Source organism: Cupressus sempervirens, chromosome 10 (genome assembly GCF_028749045.1).
Source record: "Cupressus sempervirens isolate cs-2001-9-10 chromosome 10, ASM2874904v1, whole genome shotgun sequence".
NCBI classification, from domain to species: Eukaryota; Viridiplantae; Streptophyta; class Pinopsida; order Cupressales; family Cupressaceae; genus Cupressus; species Cupressus sempervirens.
Window position 1 is genome coordinate 495,494,510 of NC_143127.1, and position 21,287 is coordinate 495,515,796.

The following is a 21,287-nucleotide window of genomic DNA, read 5'->3' on the forward strand; positions in this document are numbered from 1 at the left end:
CTCTTTTGATGAAGATTGTATATATTCTTCCATGTAGTAGTGGCAGTCTTCACCACATGTTCAATGTAATTAACCATGATCAAGCAAGTGTAGAATTTCAAAGAGAGTTTTTCTTCATTCTTCTTCATGGGCTCTTTTATTTCTTTGTCATTAAGACTCAACATGAGCTACCTCAGAGTTTGTTCATATATATCCTTTGCAATTTTCTTGGCATTTTCCCATCTTGACTTGATTCTTCCATCAATTCATTGGGAATTTGTTGAGCAAGTTGATCAAGTGAATATTTCCACTTACCTAACTTGGACATAATCATGTCTTCAACTTGTTTCTTCTCCTCTACATTTCTAGTCTCATATCTCAGTGATTTAAAGTTTTCCATGCTAGCTCCAGAATCAATCTCTTTTAGTTTCTCTTGAAATGTAGGTGGAGGTCGTTTGAAAATAACATCCTCTGCTTCTTCAACCAATTTCAATTTCTTTCTAGATGTTCTTCTAGTGAATATTGCAATAGATGACTTGGTAGGTTTAGTAATGAATAACCTTACCTCTCTTCCTGATTGGCTCTTCTTCTTCTAATTTAGTTTCATTTTCCTCATCTACTGCATCATCTTCTTCCACATCATCTCCTTTACCTTTGCTTAATAAGATATTAGAACTAGCTTGTCTCAATTTTGATATCCTCTTCTTTCCTTTGCTGACTGCTTGAGGAAGGTTTATTTCAAGTTCTATTCTAGCTTTGGCTTCATCATAAGTACTGAAATATGTAGTCTTGGGATCCACAAGTTCATTCAAAAGTTCCTTAATGATGTCCTTGGTGTCATCAATGTTAACCTCATAGCTCAGAGGCTTAACCTACACCACTCTAGGTTTGATTGCTTGAATCTATACCTTGTCACAGTCTACCATAAAATAAACATCATCCTTGTAATCTTCTACAAGTTTCTTGGGAATTCTAAATCAATTATTCATCTTTTCCTTGAATGAATCAAAATAACTATCCATGATATTGACATAGTTTTCACCCATCTCTACTATATACTTATTGATCTAGTATAGAACTGGTACATCTTTTCTCCATATAACTATACCTTTTGAAGGGAAAAAAATTTTCACAAAGAAGAATAAATAGGTTAAAAGTGAACCAAACTTACATGGGTTATTCTTCAAAGTCCTAATGCTCTCCATGTTCTTGTTGAATTGGTTCAGTGTTAGCTCGACAAGGTCAAAGGACATGTTGTTCTTCACCACCTTGAGAGCCGGATCAACTACCTCAAATGATATGTTGTTAAGATGACTGGAGCTATAGATTTTATGTACTATCGCATGAATTCCAAGCTTCAACTCCATGTCAGCTACACAACTGATCTTTATACCTCTTTCATCCCATTTGGCAAGATTTTTGCTTTCTAGTTCTACCCGACTTAGGGTTTTGGTAGTTTTTGCCTTGATCAACATTGGGAGCCCTATGATTTGATGAATCATTTTCTTTATTATGAGAATAGGTTGCTCCAACCATATCTTCCCGTTGTGTACACGGCTAAGGATAAACCTTATCCATTTTGTCTAGAAGTCTCAGGGCATATGTAGAATGTGGGTTAAACCCCTGGTCTCCAAGTGTTGATGCTTGGGTTTCAAAGCACCATTCACACACAACTTTTCTAGAGTTTCATCCATCTCCAGGGTTCCAATTTCTTGAATCAAACAATGAAATTGTGAGTGAATATCATTAGCAAGTAGTACCTTTGGTGGAATCTATGATTGAGCTCTAGTTGGATCAAGTGTTTGTGCAATTGCCAGACTTAACTTGAAGTCTGGCACCTTCCAATCAACTCCTCGAACCAACATCTCAGATCCCTTCTTAGTTTTATTGTTGGAGGATACCATGCTCAGTAGGGTTTATGAAAACATGAAAAACTTCAATAACAAATTACACAGATTGTTTGGATGCACAAAAATCGCTCTTCGCATATAGCTCTTCGAAAATTCATGGTCAATGCCTTATTGAGGTTGACAAAGATAATTTTTGATAAGGAATGCAGTATGTATGTCATCCCTTCGAAAGAGGTGTAAATATTTACTTATTTGAGCATTATAATTGTATATTAAATTGTCTTTCATGTCATGGTAGGATAATATTTTTCACTCTTTAGTTGTGAAAGTTAGGTATGGAGCTACTCAAGAATGAGTTATTGCTGGTTATGGTTTGGTGTAGAGTCTTTTTTAGATGCATAAGCTAACATTATAATTTGATGGTGGTAAGGAGAATTATGTTGGGGTGCCTTCAGAAAGCTCCATTATGTTTTATATGTTGTAAAGCACTAAGCGTTTGGTTGAAAATTAAAAATATTGAGTTGCAAGATATGCTTGTTTTCATGTTTGATCGTGACTATTGGAGAATTATGGTCTATATGAATCTTTGGGCATGCCATACAAGTTTTTACATTATGTAAGTGCTTTATTTTTCCTAATGATATGGTACATAATCCTGTATGAGTTCTTGTATAGGTCTTTGTAAGAATTTGCATATAATATTGACACCTTAGGATTAGAGGCTAATGGACAAAACATAAGAAACAGATAATATGAACAAGAATAAGCTATACTCTTATCAATGATGCAATAATGAATCAATTGAATACAATACCATAACTAATGGATTCATTTATAATGTAGTTGTGTTTTCTTATATCTTTGTATCAAAATATTAATCACACATTTTTTTAGGCAATAGAGAAGGAGATGATTACATTACTTCATTTTCATTTGCATAACCATATTATGGTGGGAACTAAGAAGACCAAAGATGTCTAGTTTAATGTGGAGGCAATGCATAGTTTCAAGGGTTTGTTAAGCTAATACCATAAGGTAATTGACATATATCAAATCACAAAGAGATCTTAAGATTTTATGACTACAAGATATGTATGTTACAACATGGATTAATAGAAGGATTCATCATCAAATGAAAACCCTAGAGATTTAATATATTTAATCCCTAGAGCTTTAATATATTTAAGCCACCTATACTAACCTAGTCTCTTGCTACTCCCACAGGCCCTAAATGTGGTTGTATGTAAGTTATAAAACAATCCATCAAAATTTAATGACTTTTAGTTTTCCTAGCATTCTCCCAACTTAGCAAAATGACGAAGTTACCTTGAACAACGTTGAGAAGATTGTGGACACACCTAGAAACAACACTAAACCCTCTCGCCCACACTTTTTTGCATGAATATGAAATGAAGTCTCACTTTTTTCTTTTCTTTATATCCCAACAACATCAAAATTTCAACGATAAACTTAAGTGTCATCAAAATTTTGACTAAAAACTTAAGGATTGTCAAAATTTTGGGAAGAAACTTAAGGATTGTCAAAATTTTGACGTTATTAGGATTATGCTTAAAAAAAACAAAAAAATTTGACAAGCCAAATTGGCTTGTCATAAAAAATTTAGGTAAAAAATGTAACCCAAATGTACTAGTGATTGCTAAATCTCTTATTGAATTCTGTTACTAATTCATTTTAGTTCTTTTCTATGTTGATCAATTCATGTGATGCAAAATATTTATCACTATGATCTCCAAGCTACTCAATAAATAACTCCACAAATTCATGCCAACTCAAAAGGGAATACTATCAGGTAAGACTTTGTACCATTCAACTACATCATTGATGAGGGATTGCACAAATAACTTCATAAATACATCCTCATGATTTTCTTCCAATTCTTCAATAGTGTTTTTAAAATTAATTACATTTGCTTTAGTAGATTGATTCTCCTCTCCAATTTTTTTTGGAATTGCAGTTCTCAATTCATTTGTTATAGCATTTGGATATCCCACAATTCTTGTGAAATCAAGTTATTTGTATCTTTCAATTACCATAGAGGCTCTGGCTCTATGTCTTGTATTTAAATGGTTCTTATTTTGCCCCCTTTGATTATTTGTTGCATTCTACTAATTATTTTGAAAATTATTTGTATTTTTGTTATTTCTATTTATTCCACTATAACCACTATTTTGCTGACAATCATTTCCCCTATTTTGATTCTGTTTCCAATGTCCATTAACTTCACCACATGCTACACTTGAAATAAAACTTCCCAGGCATATACCAAATGGAAACCCTAATTTCATGAGCGTAACACCCCACAATTAAGAGCAAGTGCATGAATTGTCATAAATTAAAAGTATTATAAAGAATTCACAGCCATGTCCCTCCATGCTTATAGATTATTAAATCTAAAGATAAATACTATAACTATAACAACCTCGTCTAGTTAAAGAAATTTAACAACAGTGATGCAAAGACAACATTTCAATTAACAATTCCAGATAGCCCGCGACCTTAAATATATTACCTGTGAAAGCATTCATGTCAAATAGAAGATTTAACCAATTCTTAAAGCATCTATTCCAACACGATTTCATTGGGGCATTGTAGAAGGATTTTGAGACCTTAACAGGGAAAAAAGGTAAAAATTTGAAATTTTAGATATTAAACAGTCAGTTGAGCAATCGAGAAATAGAAAAATATTTTCAAAGCAAGGACACTTACTAGGGCGATGTTGCCAAATGGCTATAAATATCACATAGTAATGGTAAGGCATTATGCAATCTAATTATTATGAATGAATTCCAAACATACCATGATTACACTACTAATAAAGCCAACTCATTCTAGGCAACATATTTGATGGTGAGTGTGAACAAAGTAGAGCTAGGGCATGTGTTAGGTGAACCAACAACATCCACCCACCCACTGCACTGCACCCTAAATCAACTTTGAAATCGTAGACAGAAGAGGACCAATGACACAGTTTAATTTTTTTTTCCAGAGCTAGTAAATGGACAAGAGCATAGGTGCATTGTTCACATTGCAATTATAACAGCTACTTCCATTTAGCTCTTTTCTACCAAAAATTTCACATTTAAAATATTTTACTTTGTTCAGAAAGGAAGATGAAAAACAAGAAATGGAACCTAGATAAGTATCATGATTGAGTCCTTCCTATGACAGTTTTCTCAGCTCTGTCACTTCCTCTTCATATCAGCTACTTGTTCTAGAAACAAAATATAAATAAAAAAATTGTAAAACATCTAACAATAGCTCATAGACATAAGAAAAAGAGTAATTCCAAAAATAAATTCATTTATGAAATAAGTGTTTGTAAATAAAAACAACTCACCATACTTTGTTCAATGTTTTGCATGGCATGGTGGAGGAGGAAACAATTTGACTATTTATATTGAAAGCATTGCAGAGAAGTGGTTAAGTGACTGCTCAATTTGAATACCACAATTAATTATTATAAGGCAAAGCCTTAAATTGGAAGCTTATGAAGAATTAGTTTCTACATGTAGGGAGAAATAAGGAAACCACCTGTACATTACAAGGGGACATTCGTAAACAACCATTTCTAAAATTATGGGGTAAACAGATTACATTTTGCTTTCACTGGTGATAGATTAAGAATAGTTTGCTAAAATGTTTTCCAAATTCCTAATTTTCGACATCTAACATCTAACTATTTTCAGGTGTATGCCAAATTTTAGACCATTGTGTGCCCCACTTAAAAAGTCTATCGATTTAAATATTAATAAAATTGTATTATATATAATATAGCAATATTGTATATAATATAACAATATTATATATTCTTTCCTATTCTTTTCTCACAATTATCATTTTATTGATTACAAAATATTATAATTAAAATTAAAATATATTAAATAAATACTTAATTTTATTACAATGATTTCATTTCATTTGTAAAAGATTATTTAAATTTACTTAAAATTAAAAGTAAATTATTATATTAAATTTTTAAATAAAATATTAGAATGAAATAATCTAACATTCATATGACATAATTAATCTAACCTAAATTAAGATGACAATAAAATCAATTGCAACGATTGATTACAATTTCTATAGTTAAATTTTAAAAAGACTTTTCTTTGATATAAATAGTTATATAATTTTATGTTAAATAAAATTATCATGAATAAAATATAATAAATTTTTATAAAACTAATTATATATATATATATATATATATATATATATATATATATATATATATATATATATATATATATATATATATATATATATATATATATATATATATATATATATATATATATATATATATATATATCGATAAACGACTAAAGCCTTTGGATTATATAAATATATTTGGACAATTATGAAAGTTGAGTATCTCCGTTCAAACAGGCACTAGTAGGAAAGAACTTGAGAAGAAAACCTCCAGTCTTGCTCGAGACCTTAGTCCTATATAGAATACAAATATAAAATGGGCATTTCCTAGTTTCTTAATACGTTACTATGCTCTATGCTACTTTATCTATATTTATTCTTTAGAGCTTGATGCATTTGTTTCTAGGGAGCATTCTTCCTTTACATTATAAATTCTTGATTAAAGCCAAAATCGTCCACTCATCTCTCGATTATGCTTAGTGTTTCGATCAGGTTCAATTTAGTGAGGCTCTACAATCACATCTACTACAAACTTGTTTTGGAAGTTAGAACTAACTTTAATTTAAATTTGGAATCTATATTACTTCTAGACTAATAATCAACAAGTAGATACTAAATTTAACTAAAATACAACAAATGCAAGAAGAGGTGAGTTGATAGCTTTAGAGTTTTAGTATTAACTTCCTACTAAGTTATAATATAAATAGGTACCTAACAGGGATTAGTTATACTATTCAGATCTCCTAATTGTTGAGATTAAAAAGGTCTAATTGTAGTTTATATTTAAATTGAATTCAATTCTACTTAATGTTTAGATTGTGATTTGTGTTTGTATTGAATTTAGTTTTACTTAAAAGAAGCCTTATTGTAATTAGTATTTATACTTATTATAATTTGTATTTTTTGTGATATGTAATTCAACTTATTTGAATTTAGATTTTTCATGAATTCAATTCTACTTAAAACCTTAGTGTTACTTGTCATAAAACTTAATTGAATTCTACTTACCTACCTAATGCTGATGGAGAAGCTCACATCAATCTAGACCAAGATCACAAGTGGAATATCAAAAGATTTGAAAATCATGGGAAAATGTCCTTACCAGTCTAAGTGACAGAGTCCCCAGTAAAGAAATACTGAAAACTACCACCCCGGAATACAAACTGCTGGAAAATGATAGGGCTAGGGGATACAATTGCAAAAAAAATTGAAGCTAAAATACTAGGTGTGAATGGTTCCAACCATACCCTTTGAACAAAAAATAATTTAACTACAGGATTAACATTAGTCCTTAATACCTGACCTAATCTAAATATAGAGGGCTGTAAAGACTGAATTACGTCCCAATCCAACAAGCCAAAAATCTCTGAGTTCTTTGTTTCTATAATCATTTTATACTTCTTTAGAGGGAACAACTAGATAGTATTAAATTTCTATTAGCAATATGATTACTAAGATCTTAAGCCTTTAAAGTGTAAAAGATAAAGAGATGAAAGTGACATAAAACATAGAAAACCAGATTCCAAGTTGAACCAAACAATCAAAACCACATATGGACAAAGAGTCGAACAAATGCCAACAACAAAGATGATCTATATATGATAATTTTTGTACATAGATATCTATGTGTAAGCGAATTAAACATAAATAAGGGAAATAACTATAACATTACAGAAGCTCCAAAATGGTGCACTAGAAGACAACCAAAACCAACATAGAAGGTGATAGACGAAACCCCAGAGCAGAGAGAGAACACCCAGACGAGCACAAAAAATAGAAAGCCTTCATAAGAAGATAAGGGCTAAACCTCCTCTGCTTTCTTCCAACAAACCATAATGATATCTGCGGCTTTATCCAAATTGTCTGCCTTAATCTTGGAGGAAACACATATGCCAATTGCTCTTTGTTGGATTTCATCATATTGGGCAAAATGAACTCCAAATCGCCAAGATCATCAAAAGACACTCTAGGTTCAATGTAAGCCTCAAAAACCTAGAGGAAATGAACTAACCACTCCTTACCTTGGTCTTCTATGATTCCTCTCCATTGAAGCATTAAATTAATGCTAGCTTCCATTTTTGGCCAAGTTGAGAAGAGTTGGACGTTATCTCAAATATACAAAGAAGGTCTCCTAGGCACAATGACAAGCCTGAGATTGCCTGGTGGATGAGCCATATAAACTTCTGGAAATGAAAATTTAAGCTTATGATCAATGCTGAGCAGTGCATTCCCCAAGCCTTCTAACCAAGTTGGGTCGAAAACATTATGACGGAGCTGAATGATCTCCCTACTACCTATGTTTGCCCTAGCAAGACAACCTATGAGGGAGCCAATTACAAACTATTGCTGTACCATGTGAAGTTATAGTTGAATTTCCTTTCACCTATAGCCAAGCTAATCGCAAACCTCGACAAATCCTCAAGTAGGTTAGAGAATCCTATTCCATCTTTCGGGCTTAACAAACCCTTAAAGGCTATGGTTCTAACCTCTAACCTCCAACGAATGAAACAACGAAATAGTTGACTTAATGGTTCTAACCTCATTATACTTTTAATTAATTACTAAAATAAACTAAAGGCACTTGCTCTTCTAAAGCATCTAATGGAGAGGCGGTCCTATTTATAGAGAAGACTTGATAAAAACAAGAGGTCTGGTGGAGCTGGAGTCCCTGCCTTTTTGCCTAAAAAGGAGGATAGATTTGTCTAATGGTAAAAGTGTAGTCAATGTTACTTCTTTCAAAGTTTTGACATTTGACTAGTAATTTTTTGTTTGAGATATTTTAATTATTTTTTTCCATCTTGAGATTTTTATGTCTTACTTGCATAGGTTGTTGCTCAAACCTTCTACTCATTGAGGTAAAATACTTTACATAGTGACATCAAAGTTTGAGATCTTTATTTCATGTATGTCATTAAGATTTTGAATCTTTGTTAGGTGCATGAATATAGATTTAAAATATTTCTTAGATGTATGAGATCAATATTTTGTATCTATTTTCAATGTGAATTTATATTGATATAAGAATGTCATTAAGGATAATGTAAAAATCTATAAACACAATTATAGTATTAAAAATGAAAATTTTACACAGAGGTAGAGGTAGAATTTATGAATTTAATCATTCTCCATTATCTAGTCATAGTACATGGTCATGTCTATATAGATTCAATATCATAACATATATTTTCCTAAATAACTAAGGTAAAGATATTCTAATTTATATGATATCTAGATTATATTATATATCTAACACATATATTTCAAAATGAAAGAATTAATTCCTATAAAAATTAAGTTACTATTTTATGGCAAAATGCATCTATATGTTGATTGACATGCCATGATGCCACAACATTTTGTAGAATTTATATAATTTTAAATAAATTCAAATTTTATTAATTTTGTAAATTTGAACATACATAATAATAGTACTTATACTTTTTGCTTACTCTTATGTAATTAGTCTTAAGTAACATAGTAGTATTGTATTTTGTTTGGACGAAAATAAGCCAGTCAAAAATTCAAAATACAACTCACAATTAATGTTTAAAATTGTTATTATTTTTTCAAAAGATTTTTTTTTTAAAAACAAAATACATTTTTGTTATCCTCTTTTAAAAGTCTCAGGTGTGGAGAAGCTTCCCATGGTTCTTTTCGAAACTTTTGTTCTCATGTTACTTTTCACTAGAGAGCTGTGTAGAAAATAAGGGGTGAAAAAGCTTTAGAATCTTCAAAACAAATGCAATCGATTAGTATTTATTGTTAAGTCTTTATAAGCATTTCAAAATTTCCTTTTTCCTGTGTTCGAATTGGGAGCCCTATAACAACCTATGAGTTACATCAAAGTATATATATGAACATAATTATAAGATTTGCACAAATTAATTTGTTGGCTGTGACATGTGTGTTGTTTGAATTTTGCAATCTCTTGTGGCAGTCTTGCTTGGCTATGTTGATATGGGAGCCCTCAACCAGAGTATGGAGAGCCCAACTTACGTGTTTTTGCATATTCATTTACTTTTAAATATGTTACTTCAATTTCCAACGCTTTTGAAAATGCTTGCCCTGCCCCAGATGTTCTCTTCCATTTACACTGGTGAACATGTGCAAGCATGCAGTATCGCTGGCCATACAACCAAGCACAGGCAAAGCGTCTCCTCCCTCACCTAGTCATGTCCATTAGCATGCCCATTGGATGGTTGGGTCACGTATGGGCGTGACACAACTGATCCTTTGATCACACTAGAAAGGGTTCTTGTGTTATGGGTGACTATGGCTTTAGCCTCTTTTGCAATTGTGTTAGCGTTGTCCCTTCTCTAACCCTAGTTGAGTTCATGTTGGGCACCCATCCTGCTAAAAAATCAGTGAGGCGGTGATATTCTAGAAGTTTTTGGAATATAATTTTTAGTAATTTCTTGTGACAATAAATCCATTTTACCTCTGACAAATAGGGATTAACCAATCATAAAATAAGAATTAATGGTTAAAAATTAATTTAAAAATAAATCAATTCAAAACTTTAGCAATAGAGTGACGTGGTCATAAAAGTTAATTGAGGACTAATAAAGCTGCTTCTTACTTGGAGTTGCATGGCGCACAAGTTTGTAGAGATTTATAGAGACGAAAGACGCTTAGTAGGGCAAGGCAAACATTGGGCGACACAAGTGACGAACGAGAAGTAGTAGAAGCGGGAGCGGGAGCGATTGGCAAACAAGGTATTGCATCGCATATGTGTTATTCATGTGCAAGATTTATGTGTTGTTAATTAATAGAAGTGCTTTAAATCATTGAGCTGGAAAATCATGAAACCTCAATCCACCATTTTTGGATTTTTGGTGTGCAGAGTTTTTTTCTGGTCGGTTTTTCAGTTTCGACCCCTCTTTGTCGTCATCTTTACCAAAAAACAACGATCATTTTTTTCTCTGGCTTCAAACGAGATTGTCTCTTCATCAGTCAACTTAGTCTTTCAAGCGCCATCGTTTATTAGAACGCCTTTTTTTGGTGCTCGACCACCATTTTTTACGCTTGACGGGTTTGCTCTCTACATGTTCGATGACCCTTCCCTTAACGTCGACCCTGGATTTCGTGCTTCAATTTCACCGGCGAGAGTTTATGTCTGTCTACTTTCTCTGTTGTCTTTTCCAATTTTGACCATTCTGTGGTTGTTTCTGATATTTGCAGACGCATCCTTAGCCGCCTAGGTTTTTTCAAACCCTACGTATTTACTTTGTGAGCAAATATTCATTGGTATTTACGAATTTTTTATTCAGCTAGCTAGGGTTTTTAATAAGACCCTAGGTTTTTCCCTCCAATCCAAATTTTAAAATAGATTCCTTCAGGGTTTCTTTAGAGCTTATTTGTGTAGTTTGCAGATTTTTCTGGGTCTTCCAAAATTTTGCTTTGGGATCTGTGCTAAAAACTCTAGGATCCATGCTCAGAAATTTGTTGTCTAATCTCATGATTAGTGCCTAGTCTTGTCGTCAATCTTATTCAAAAGATCAGCCTCTCATCCTAAAACCACTTCATTTTTTCCATAAATTCCATTTTTTAAAACTTCTAAGTCTCAATGCTGACAAAAAACAACCCCTGACGATGATTATTGAGCTAAACAATGATCAGTAAGTATAGCTCGGATATAAAGCTGCAAATATATTGTGTAAAACAGTTATACAGTCATGATCACTGCCAAGCCATAAGTTAAATCCAATACATCAACATAAGCTGTGTGCATTGCTTGAATCATTACTTTAAACATCTGTTAAGTTGGTGGTCACATTGTTTTGAGCCATTTAAGGTGAGCTCTCAAAAGTTACAATTAGTGACAATTCCTATGAAACAAATTTTGAGAATTCACCTAAGTCAGTTTGTGGTACTTAGTTTTTCCTTGAAAATTTAGCATTCTAGTGACACTACCAACAACTATTTTATTGCATTCTATATAGTCATACATAGCAAACTTTTTATTTCTGTGACAAAGTTTAAACAATCCTCCCAACATTTTGGCAGGAGCTTTGCTACACTGCAGCCTTGTTTATTTAGGTGTTGGAGATGTTTTCTGTAAATTTTCTTCTTATCTTAAACTAAAAAAACTAAGTCTCTAAGAACATATTAGTAATCATATCCTAAAGCCCTGTATCATTTGTGGATATATATGTTCTGATTGAGTGGCTTTATTTTTTCTGAAAATTCCCTGTCGAAATTGTATGCGAGGATTGCCTTGTTCTTAACCTGTATGTATCTGAGTGAGTTTAATTACTCAGACATTTTTAATATGATTTTTAGTTGTTTAAAGATAGTTTTTTCAGACGCTGGTTAGGTTTTGGTTGTTTGAGAATGTTCAATGTAAAACAGGGTGTGCTTCTGGATTCAATTGTGTGAGTTTTTTTAGCATAAACGTTTTGGAACACACTCTGTGATCTGTCATCTTTAATGCAGACAGGACACCAGCATCTGGGGTTTGTAGGTTTGGTGGTTTAGATATTCTCAGATTTTTGTGCTAGCTGCAACTGAAACTTAGTATTTCACCTATTTCACCTCTTGTTTTGTAATAGATGGGTTCTTCTAACAGTTTAAGTCTACTGTATTTGGGACAGTTTAACTCTGTAAATGTAATTATATAAGCATCCAACTTTTATCGAATCGGGCAGTTCTAAGGAAGGTTTGGACTTGTTTGCCTTTGCAGGCTTTACATTTGCTTGTGGTGACATTAGTGAAGGTTGTTAAGCAACATGGATCGAAATCTGCAAATGTAATTATCATTGCCATTTTATTGATGTGTTCCAATTGCAGATTTGCTTCTCATATAAATATGAGGAGGAGGAGACATGTCTCATGAAGCGACATGTCTCTATAGTTAATCATCATTGGTTAGTATATTTAATATAACTAACCATATGTATAATAAATAAATAAATAAATAAATAAATAAATAAATAAATATATATATATATATATATATATATATATATATATATATAATGTGTAATATAAAGAATATATATCTAATGACGATTTACCATTTATAATGAATCTCATGATCATATCAATTTGACTGAACTACAAATTAACACTCCCTCTTAGTTAGGAAGGATTGATATAGAACATACTATGTTCTAGAGTATAAGGAGATATCATCTCACTATGATATCCCTAGAATGGCATATTGATATGAATTCATCAACACATATGTAAATTAACATATGGAATTTACTTCAATACACTATGAGGCTAGAATCCTCAACGCTCCCTCTTTAGCAAAGGAAATTTAAATAAGGTTAACTTACACAATCAGTTGTAATCATCATTATGTTTATTAAATTGAGAGAAAAAAAGAAAGAAAACATAATGAATTTTCATGGTGTCCGGCTATCACCCAAAGACCCATGAAGGTTATCAATGTGTCCAGCAAAATTTGGCCCGAAGAACAAGGATAACCCAAACTTTCAAAGCAATGGGTTTTCATGGTGTCTGGCTATCGCCTAAAAGACCCATGAAGGTTATCAATATGTCCGGCAAAATCCGGCCCAAAGATAACACCAAATTCAACCATTGTTTGAAGATAGATCAACTAAAATAAAGTCGTCACTTTATAATAGGATCAGAACACACGAAAGGTCGTCACCTTTCACAAGGAAAGTCGTCACTTTTCACAATACAAGCTTGCAAGCAATTTTACATTCATGAATATATTAGTTAATAAATGCATTTACAAAAAATGTCATACAAATTTTACCTCTGAAGTACACAATTTTCAACTTCGCAAGAGGCTTGGTAAAATATCAACATGTTGCCGATAACTTAATTTGATAACATCGTTGCTAACCATATCTCTTATATAGTGATAAGAAGTCTCCATATGCTTAATGTGCTCTCATGGAGACAACTACTGGACTGAAACAACAATAAACAAGAGTGCATTACAGAGAGTTTCACTTAGAACTTCTCATAGAGAGGATATCATTCATGAAGGATTGCATCTAAGAATTTCTCTCTCTAAATGTCAATCTTGGGAGGTCAGGTCCTCTAGTTACTTCCACACAAAATTTCTTCCCCCAAGGATGCTTGTTAAACTCCCTCTGAATCTAATAGTCTTCCATCTTGATGGAAAGTCATTATTTTTTGATGATGTACATAGAGTTAGGCCCATGAGGTAATTACCCAAATGTATTTCTAGACTCCCTCTGATTATTAAACTCCGGAGTTTATTTATCTTCTTAGCTCCAATGTTGCCTTGAGAAGAAGTGACAGACTCCCTCTTAATAAAGAAGGATACTCATAATCTTGATCATCATAGATATTTGCTTCAAGAGCCTCACTTTATCCATCTTGATCATCATAAGACTAATGATTTCTAGATCACAACTTCTTTGGAGTTACTTCATAAGATTGAGTTTGCACAATATGCCTAATGTACCATCCTACTTTTCCTGCAAGATCATCTTTAGATACAAAGGAAAAGATCAAGGGAAATAGCTCATATGGTACATATAGAATTACAAATAAGAGAGAGTACAAGGAGTTAAACTAATATAAGATTACTTATCTGCACATGAAGATTCAAGAATTGTCTTTAGAGATTGGAACATCTCCTTTCTAAATAAGGTTCAAGTGGTAATGGAACATTGCCTATTTATTCCCCCTTCAATGTAAAATTTTCACTCATTCTTATATTGTTTGAACAATTTTGAATTAAATATGACAATTCCTTTCCAACTTTCTCTTTTGATTATTTAAGGCTCAAACATTCATTTAGCTTAACAGTAGAATCAAGTACATCCTTCCATTTTCTCAAGCTTGTCCACAATATACCAATATCTTGATTTAGTATGGTTGTGCCACATGAATGAATATCTTACAGTCTATGTATTCCTATCATTGGTGAATCCAGCACAACGTGGTTTACTCCCTCTCTTTCAAGATTGTCTCAAATGAGATGTTAGCCTCCCAGTGAATCTTAATCTCCCTCTTTTTCCTGCAAGAACATTCTTGGAGGAAAATAGCTCATATAAAATAAGAGAGGGACTATAGTAGATTAGATAAGTAGAATACTCAAGATAGATAAATGCTTATCAATTTAATAATGTCAAATTTATCAAATCTCTTTAAAAAATATATTAATGATATAACAACCTTAGGTAACCTATTTTATTAGAATGTGAAAAATAAAACTTTAATAATATACCATTACTTACCTTACAAGGTCGGTGTCCAAATTCTTACCTTACTCTTGCTTGGTATTTGTGGTTCGGTCTCACAGCATACTATACCAATACTAGTTAATTGGTCCTTTAAATTTTATCTATTCTCCTATTCTCTATATAAAATCATGTTATATCCATAGGTGAAACCATCTTAGCAATAATAATTCTCATGTCTTATTTATGCTTGATCATTTGTGACCTCCTTCTGCTAAGGCTATGGTTGCAGAGACTACATCAATGAAAAAAATAAAAATAAAAATAAAGACCAAAGCAATCATAGAGGCGAGAACCAAATAGCAGACAGACACCGATTAGAATTGCTATGTCGTAATGCAATCCACGTTGAATTTTCTTCAGCAACAATATTAATGCCTCAATTTGGATGATCCATACACGTCTTTTAATGTTGCCAGTTTCACCAATATATAATCTAGTCTAAGATTGTATTCATTTTGTTGAATGAGGTCTATCCTTATTTATCAGGCTTGATAGCTGATGTGGGCTATGTTCACTCACAGACATGTTCCAACTATGTTCAAGCAGTATTAAATTTCCTTTTCATTTTACATCCTTCTGGTAAAACTCTCGCACACATCAGTTTATTAATTTATATTAAACAAATATATGTTAAGAATGTGTATTCTGATCTTTGCATCACATTATGGTTTGGCCAATGGAAATGCTCCTTTTCATTCGATGCCCTTTTCTTTGTTGGCTGCCATCATTGATAACATCAACATGATTTTTATTGATCATAATTAATGTTTAGTCAGTAATTTAGTTCCCCATCACTCATTGAACATCACACATTTTCTTCTATCAAACATCAACAATTGTTACTTTCAGAGTATACTAGTTGCCATCCTTATAATTATACCTGTCGTCACCTTAATACTGGTTATCTATTCCTCCACTTGGGCTTCTATTCTCCTTCGAATATTTGTTTACAAGAATATAGTGCTGCTCCCAAGAAAAAATTAAATATGAGAACACAGTTGGCAAATGATATATTCTCTTCCACGCAAGTCTAAATCTAGCTTAAAAAATGCCCTCTTAGGTCTCCTTTCAAAAGTCTTTCCATCCATATAATATATTTGTCATTTTTGTAATAAGTGTATCGATTCCCTGAAATAATATTTCTTTAACAAAATATCTTGTCTGGAATGGACTTATTTTGATAATCGCAAGAAAACCTCATGCCACAGGAATATGAATCAGCATATTACTATCACTAGTTCATTTCCTCCATAATGATATCCATATTAAATCATGCCTCCTTGATAGATGGAATGATATATTAATCCAGTGCTTTTATATTTGACTGTGTGGTTTCTACGAGCATGTATAGTATTTACGTTTCACCACCTGTTATACTTACACGCCATCCATATACTTTAACCTGATGCACCACTTCTTATACACAATATTATTATTTCACAGACTTCAATTGATAGTTTATATATGTTGGGATAGCCAAGAATGTAATAAATAATCTCAACCCATTAATATTACTTATTAGCAAGATCAAACTTGCTTCTGAAACTTAAATGATTACTACGTATCAATTCGTATGCTCACTTATGTGTTGCCATATCTTTTCTAAGGATTTATATTTCACTATCTTCGATCATGTCAATATAACATTAACCTATTATTCTCCTTCGTTTGCCAAGGAGAAGAATATATATGAGGGTTTGTATGAATTTGTCTCGCCAGCTAATTATCCTCCTTCGTTGGCTGTCTATGGCCTTTTACTGTCTTTTATTTCATTAATAATCGCTGCTCTTAATATTTTATCAATATATTTATTTGTTAATATTCTTTTCGATACCTCCCCCTGAAGTTGCAGAATTATATATATATATATATATATATATATAATATGATAAATTGAACAGGAATAAATGCCTTTCTATTCCCTCCAATCATCCCTGGAGAAAATATGAATCTGTATATGTATATCTCAATCACATCATGGCATAGCATTTTGAGGTTTCATGAGTCATTGCATGTGCAAGTGTCGCCTTATGTCTGTGACTTTTGTGTATCCTCCCTTATTCAAGTTGACTTTCAAAAGTTCATGTCTACAATCGTTTTGGTCTTTAGAGTCTCACCTATGTAATGGATAATCATTGCAGAAAACGTGTTTGTGCCTGTTGAGTCGCATAAGGAGGTGTATCATCGCTGCTATGGTTGATTCTTTTGATCTCTCGTAGTATTATTCTTTTGTATCGCACTGAAGTGTATTCATCATATTCTCTATCGTAATGCTCAAAAACATTTTCTGTTATCCATTATCGCAGTGCAATAGAGGGTTCCCTGCTCTCTTTTTAACAATATGATGACCCTGTGATGTTCTCTGTGTCCAAGATTTCCAAATTTGATGTTGTCTCTTCTCTTTCTATTTTCTACATTTGCAACCTTGCTTTGATACCATGTTAAGTAACATGGATCGAAATCTGCAAATGTAATTATCATTGCTATTGTTATTGATGTGTTCCAATTGCAGATTTGCTTCTCATATAAATATGAGGAGGAGACATGTCTCTATAGTTAATCATCATTGGTTAGTATATTTAATATAACTAACCATATGTATAATAAAAATATATATATTATATATATAATAATATGTAATATAAAGAATATATATCTAATGACGATTTACCATTTATAATGAATCTCATGATCATATCAATCTGACTGAACTACAATTTAACAAAGGTTAAAAAAGTTACTTCAGTTATGTTAATTTGAGAAGATCCAGCTCTGTAAAAAGATTAACAGAGGAGTTTCTTAGATCTTTTTGTATTTTTAGTGATTTGTTATGATTTTTGTCAAAGTCAGGAGAAAAGTGGGAATATGTTACTCCATTCTTATATTGTTTACTTAATGAAACTATTGATTTTCTTTCTAAATCTTTGGTGAGATTAAAGGGTGACTTCAATAATAGAAAGAATCTACCTGATCTACATTGTCAACGCTTGGAAGCTAGGGTGAATGCCAAATTGTCCCATAATGGTTGCATATCCACTAAAATAATAAGCTGTTTTACTGTGTTGAAAGGGATCAGAACATAGTAAAGTTTGAATAATATTTTCTAGAATTATTACACTACAACTTTAGAATCTAGATTTCAGTACAATGTCTATGTTTCATTACATTTTTTAATGTTTATGATGTGTTACAAAGGGCTATGTGTCAGTAAAAACTTTACTGCTTACAATGTGTTACGACAGTTTTTTTAGTTTCCTCCATCTAAACAACTTCAATTACTTTTGGTGTTTATGATTTTGGTTTACAACATCAAACATTATTTTAACCTTGTAAAAAAACACAAGTGTTTACAGTTTCTAGAATTATGATATCATTGATAATCTCTGTCATCATGTTTTTGTATGCTTTATAGAATGTATATTTATGTACAGTAACATGCAAATCAGTTTCTACTTATTCAATTGCAATCAGCAGCAGGATTTTAACCATTTATAGCAAGGGAATATTTTGCTGATCTTTTTTTTTTGGCTCAAATGAAAATTAAGGTATCTCTGTAGATTGACTCATTTCAACTATTTTACACTTGCAGGAGCCAATAGCTTAACTGTGGCTTTAAATAGTCAACTTGGTATCATCTATATCTGGGAACGTCAATTTTTGCACTGATTTTTAAACAATGTCTAGCAAGAAGGAAGAAACTGCACAAGCGGCAGCTGATCGGATTAAGGCTGCTGCACTGAGTGCAGCCAAGGGGCTCAGCCGAGCCCAGGCTGAACGAGCAGCAGCTGCTGCAGCAAGGAATGTGAATGCATATGGACAGAAGGAAGAAGGGCCCAGCCGATGGCAGGAGCGCAAGGAAGCAAAGCGCCAAATGTATTTGATGAGTACTGAAAAGGCTGTGAAATTGGGTGTCAGAAAGGATTTGAAGCCCACTGCTCCATCAGGAGGCGCTGCTCAACGTTGCCAGAAATGTTTTCAACCTGGTCATTGGACATATGAATGCAAGAATGAGAGAGTCTATATTTCTCGACCATCACGGACCCAGCAGCTTAAGAATCCCAAACTTAAAATGAAATTATCAGTTTCTTATGAACTGGACAACCCTGATAATCCTCAGAATGCCTTGGGTTTGCAGGAAGTTTTGACTGGCAATCTAGCATCTGAAAAAAATGAGAAGAAAAAAAAGAGCAAGAAGAAAAAGACAAGTAAGAGAAAGCGATATTCTTCAGATGGCACAAGTGATAGTGAGTCAAGCGAAGTATCTGAGAGTACAAGTGATAGTGGTATATCCACTGAAGACTCGGACTCAGAGACAGATACATCTAGATCACTTTTGAGTGACAGTGAGAGTGAGTCATCTGAGACATCTTCTGAATCAGACTCAGAAGAAGAGCAGAGGAGGAGAAAGCATAGCAAAAGGAGACATCAACGGTATAGTTCCTCTGAGTCTGATTCACAAGGCTCACACAGGAAGAGAAAGTCACATAAGAAGAGGCATCATGGTAGACGATGATGTCACCGTGTAAGTGATTTGCAGTATAATCACTAATAAGGGTGGCCTTTTTTTAAGGTTTGAAACTAATGTTGTGAACTTGTTACAGTTGATTTATCTGGATTTATACAGTTTATAATTTTTTTGGGTAACCGTTATGTTATTCTCCACATTTTATTATGTGGTCGTATAAGTATTGCCTGCAGTATACCTCGTTTGGTACGGTTTCTCATGTGAAAGTATTGCTGTTTAATATTCAGTTGTTTCTCAAATTAATCTGATTATGGATAGTTGCCTAGGTATTAGAAAAAAATTCACTCATTTGCCCAACTGATGGTACTGGTTATATATATAACGAAATAGTATCAAAGATTTGAATATGTGATAGAAATAATCAAAATTGTTTTCAAAATGTGTGACATTGTGTTTGTGAAAACAGTACTATGATGACAAATGTGCCCTGTTCCACGTGGAATACTGTATTGAGCTACACAAGGAAGAATATAAAACACAAATATTATTTGTTCTTTTTTGTCTTTTATTTTTTAAAATATGTAGATCACAGCCTAGTGAGATTGTGTTTTGTGGTATTGTTAGGCCCAGATATGAGATAGAACACAAGCAACTAGTTATGCTGGATCTTTGATTAGAACCCAATTGGGTTGCTCTTCGGCTATCTGGTATATATTGGGCCAAATAGGACATTTTTGCACAATTTAAGAAATTTATTAATTGATGTCTCTTCACATAATTATTTTTTCACTATATTTGGATGGTGTTGTACCCTGTCATATTTTGGAGTTGAATTGTGTAGCTGGCTTAATTAATTGATGTATGTAATGGGGTATTTAGGGATAAATATACACTCAGTGCATATGAAAGAAATTGTCACTTTACCATTCACCCTTCCAGTTTGGGGTCTATTTTGTATATCTGCAACTTGTTCCCTGTATCCGTGATTCATCCTTTTGAACTTGTCGAAAATACACTTTTACCATACATGTTGGAAGGATAATAAATATTGTCTATACATAAATACGAAAATATCCAATAAGCGGTCAGTTATAGTTGTATTTTTGAAAACACAAAAATGTAATTTTATTGCAGGGAAAAGAAGCCTGAGGGAGATATCTAATGTTGGATATTTATATATAGCTCAAGTTGTATGTAAAAATGACAACCTCCACCTATCCAAGCTGCACGACTAGGTATTAGTGACAATCATCACCTGTTATTAGTAAATCATCAATATACAGTATTAGAGTTGCCATATCATCTTTATCTCTTTTATAATATAAATTTGGATCGGCTTCATTTTTGGAGAATCTTAAGCCAGTGAGATATTCATCAATTCTTTCATACCAAGCCCTTGGAGCCTGCTTAAGCCCATAGAGAGCTTTCTTGGCTTAAGCCCATAGAGAGCTTTCTTGAGCCTGCAAACAAAAATGTTAGGATCATGAGTTCTAAATCTTTAAGCTTGAGGGAGATATCTAATGTTGGATATTTATATATAGCTCAAGTTGTATGTAAAAATGACACCCTCCACCTATACAAGCTGCACGACTGGGTATCAGTGACAATCCATGGCTGAATTTG

The 21,287-nt window shown here is 32.7% G+C and overlaps 1 protein-coding gene across 1 annotated transcript; it reads left to right on the forward strand.

Annotated features, from left to right (window-relative positions):
• The first annotated feature begins 10,582 nt into the window (after positions 1-10,582).
• LOC149534831 (uncharacterized) lies at positions 10,583-19,843 on the forward strand. Its single transcript, XM_089805374.1, has 2 exons — positions 10,583-10,717; positions 18,789-19,843. The coding sequence occupies exon 2, from the start codon at positions 18,876-18,878 to the stop codon at positions 19,710-19,712; it is 837 nt and encodes a 278-aa protein (XP_089661500.1). The 5' UTR covers positions 10,583-10,717; positions 18,789-18,875; the 3' UTR covers positions 19,713-19,843.
• Positions 19,844-21,287: the final 1,444 nt, after the last annotated feature.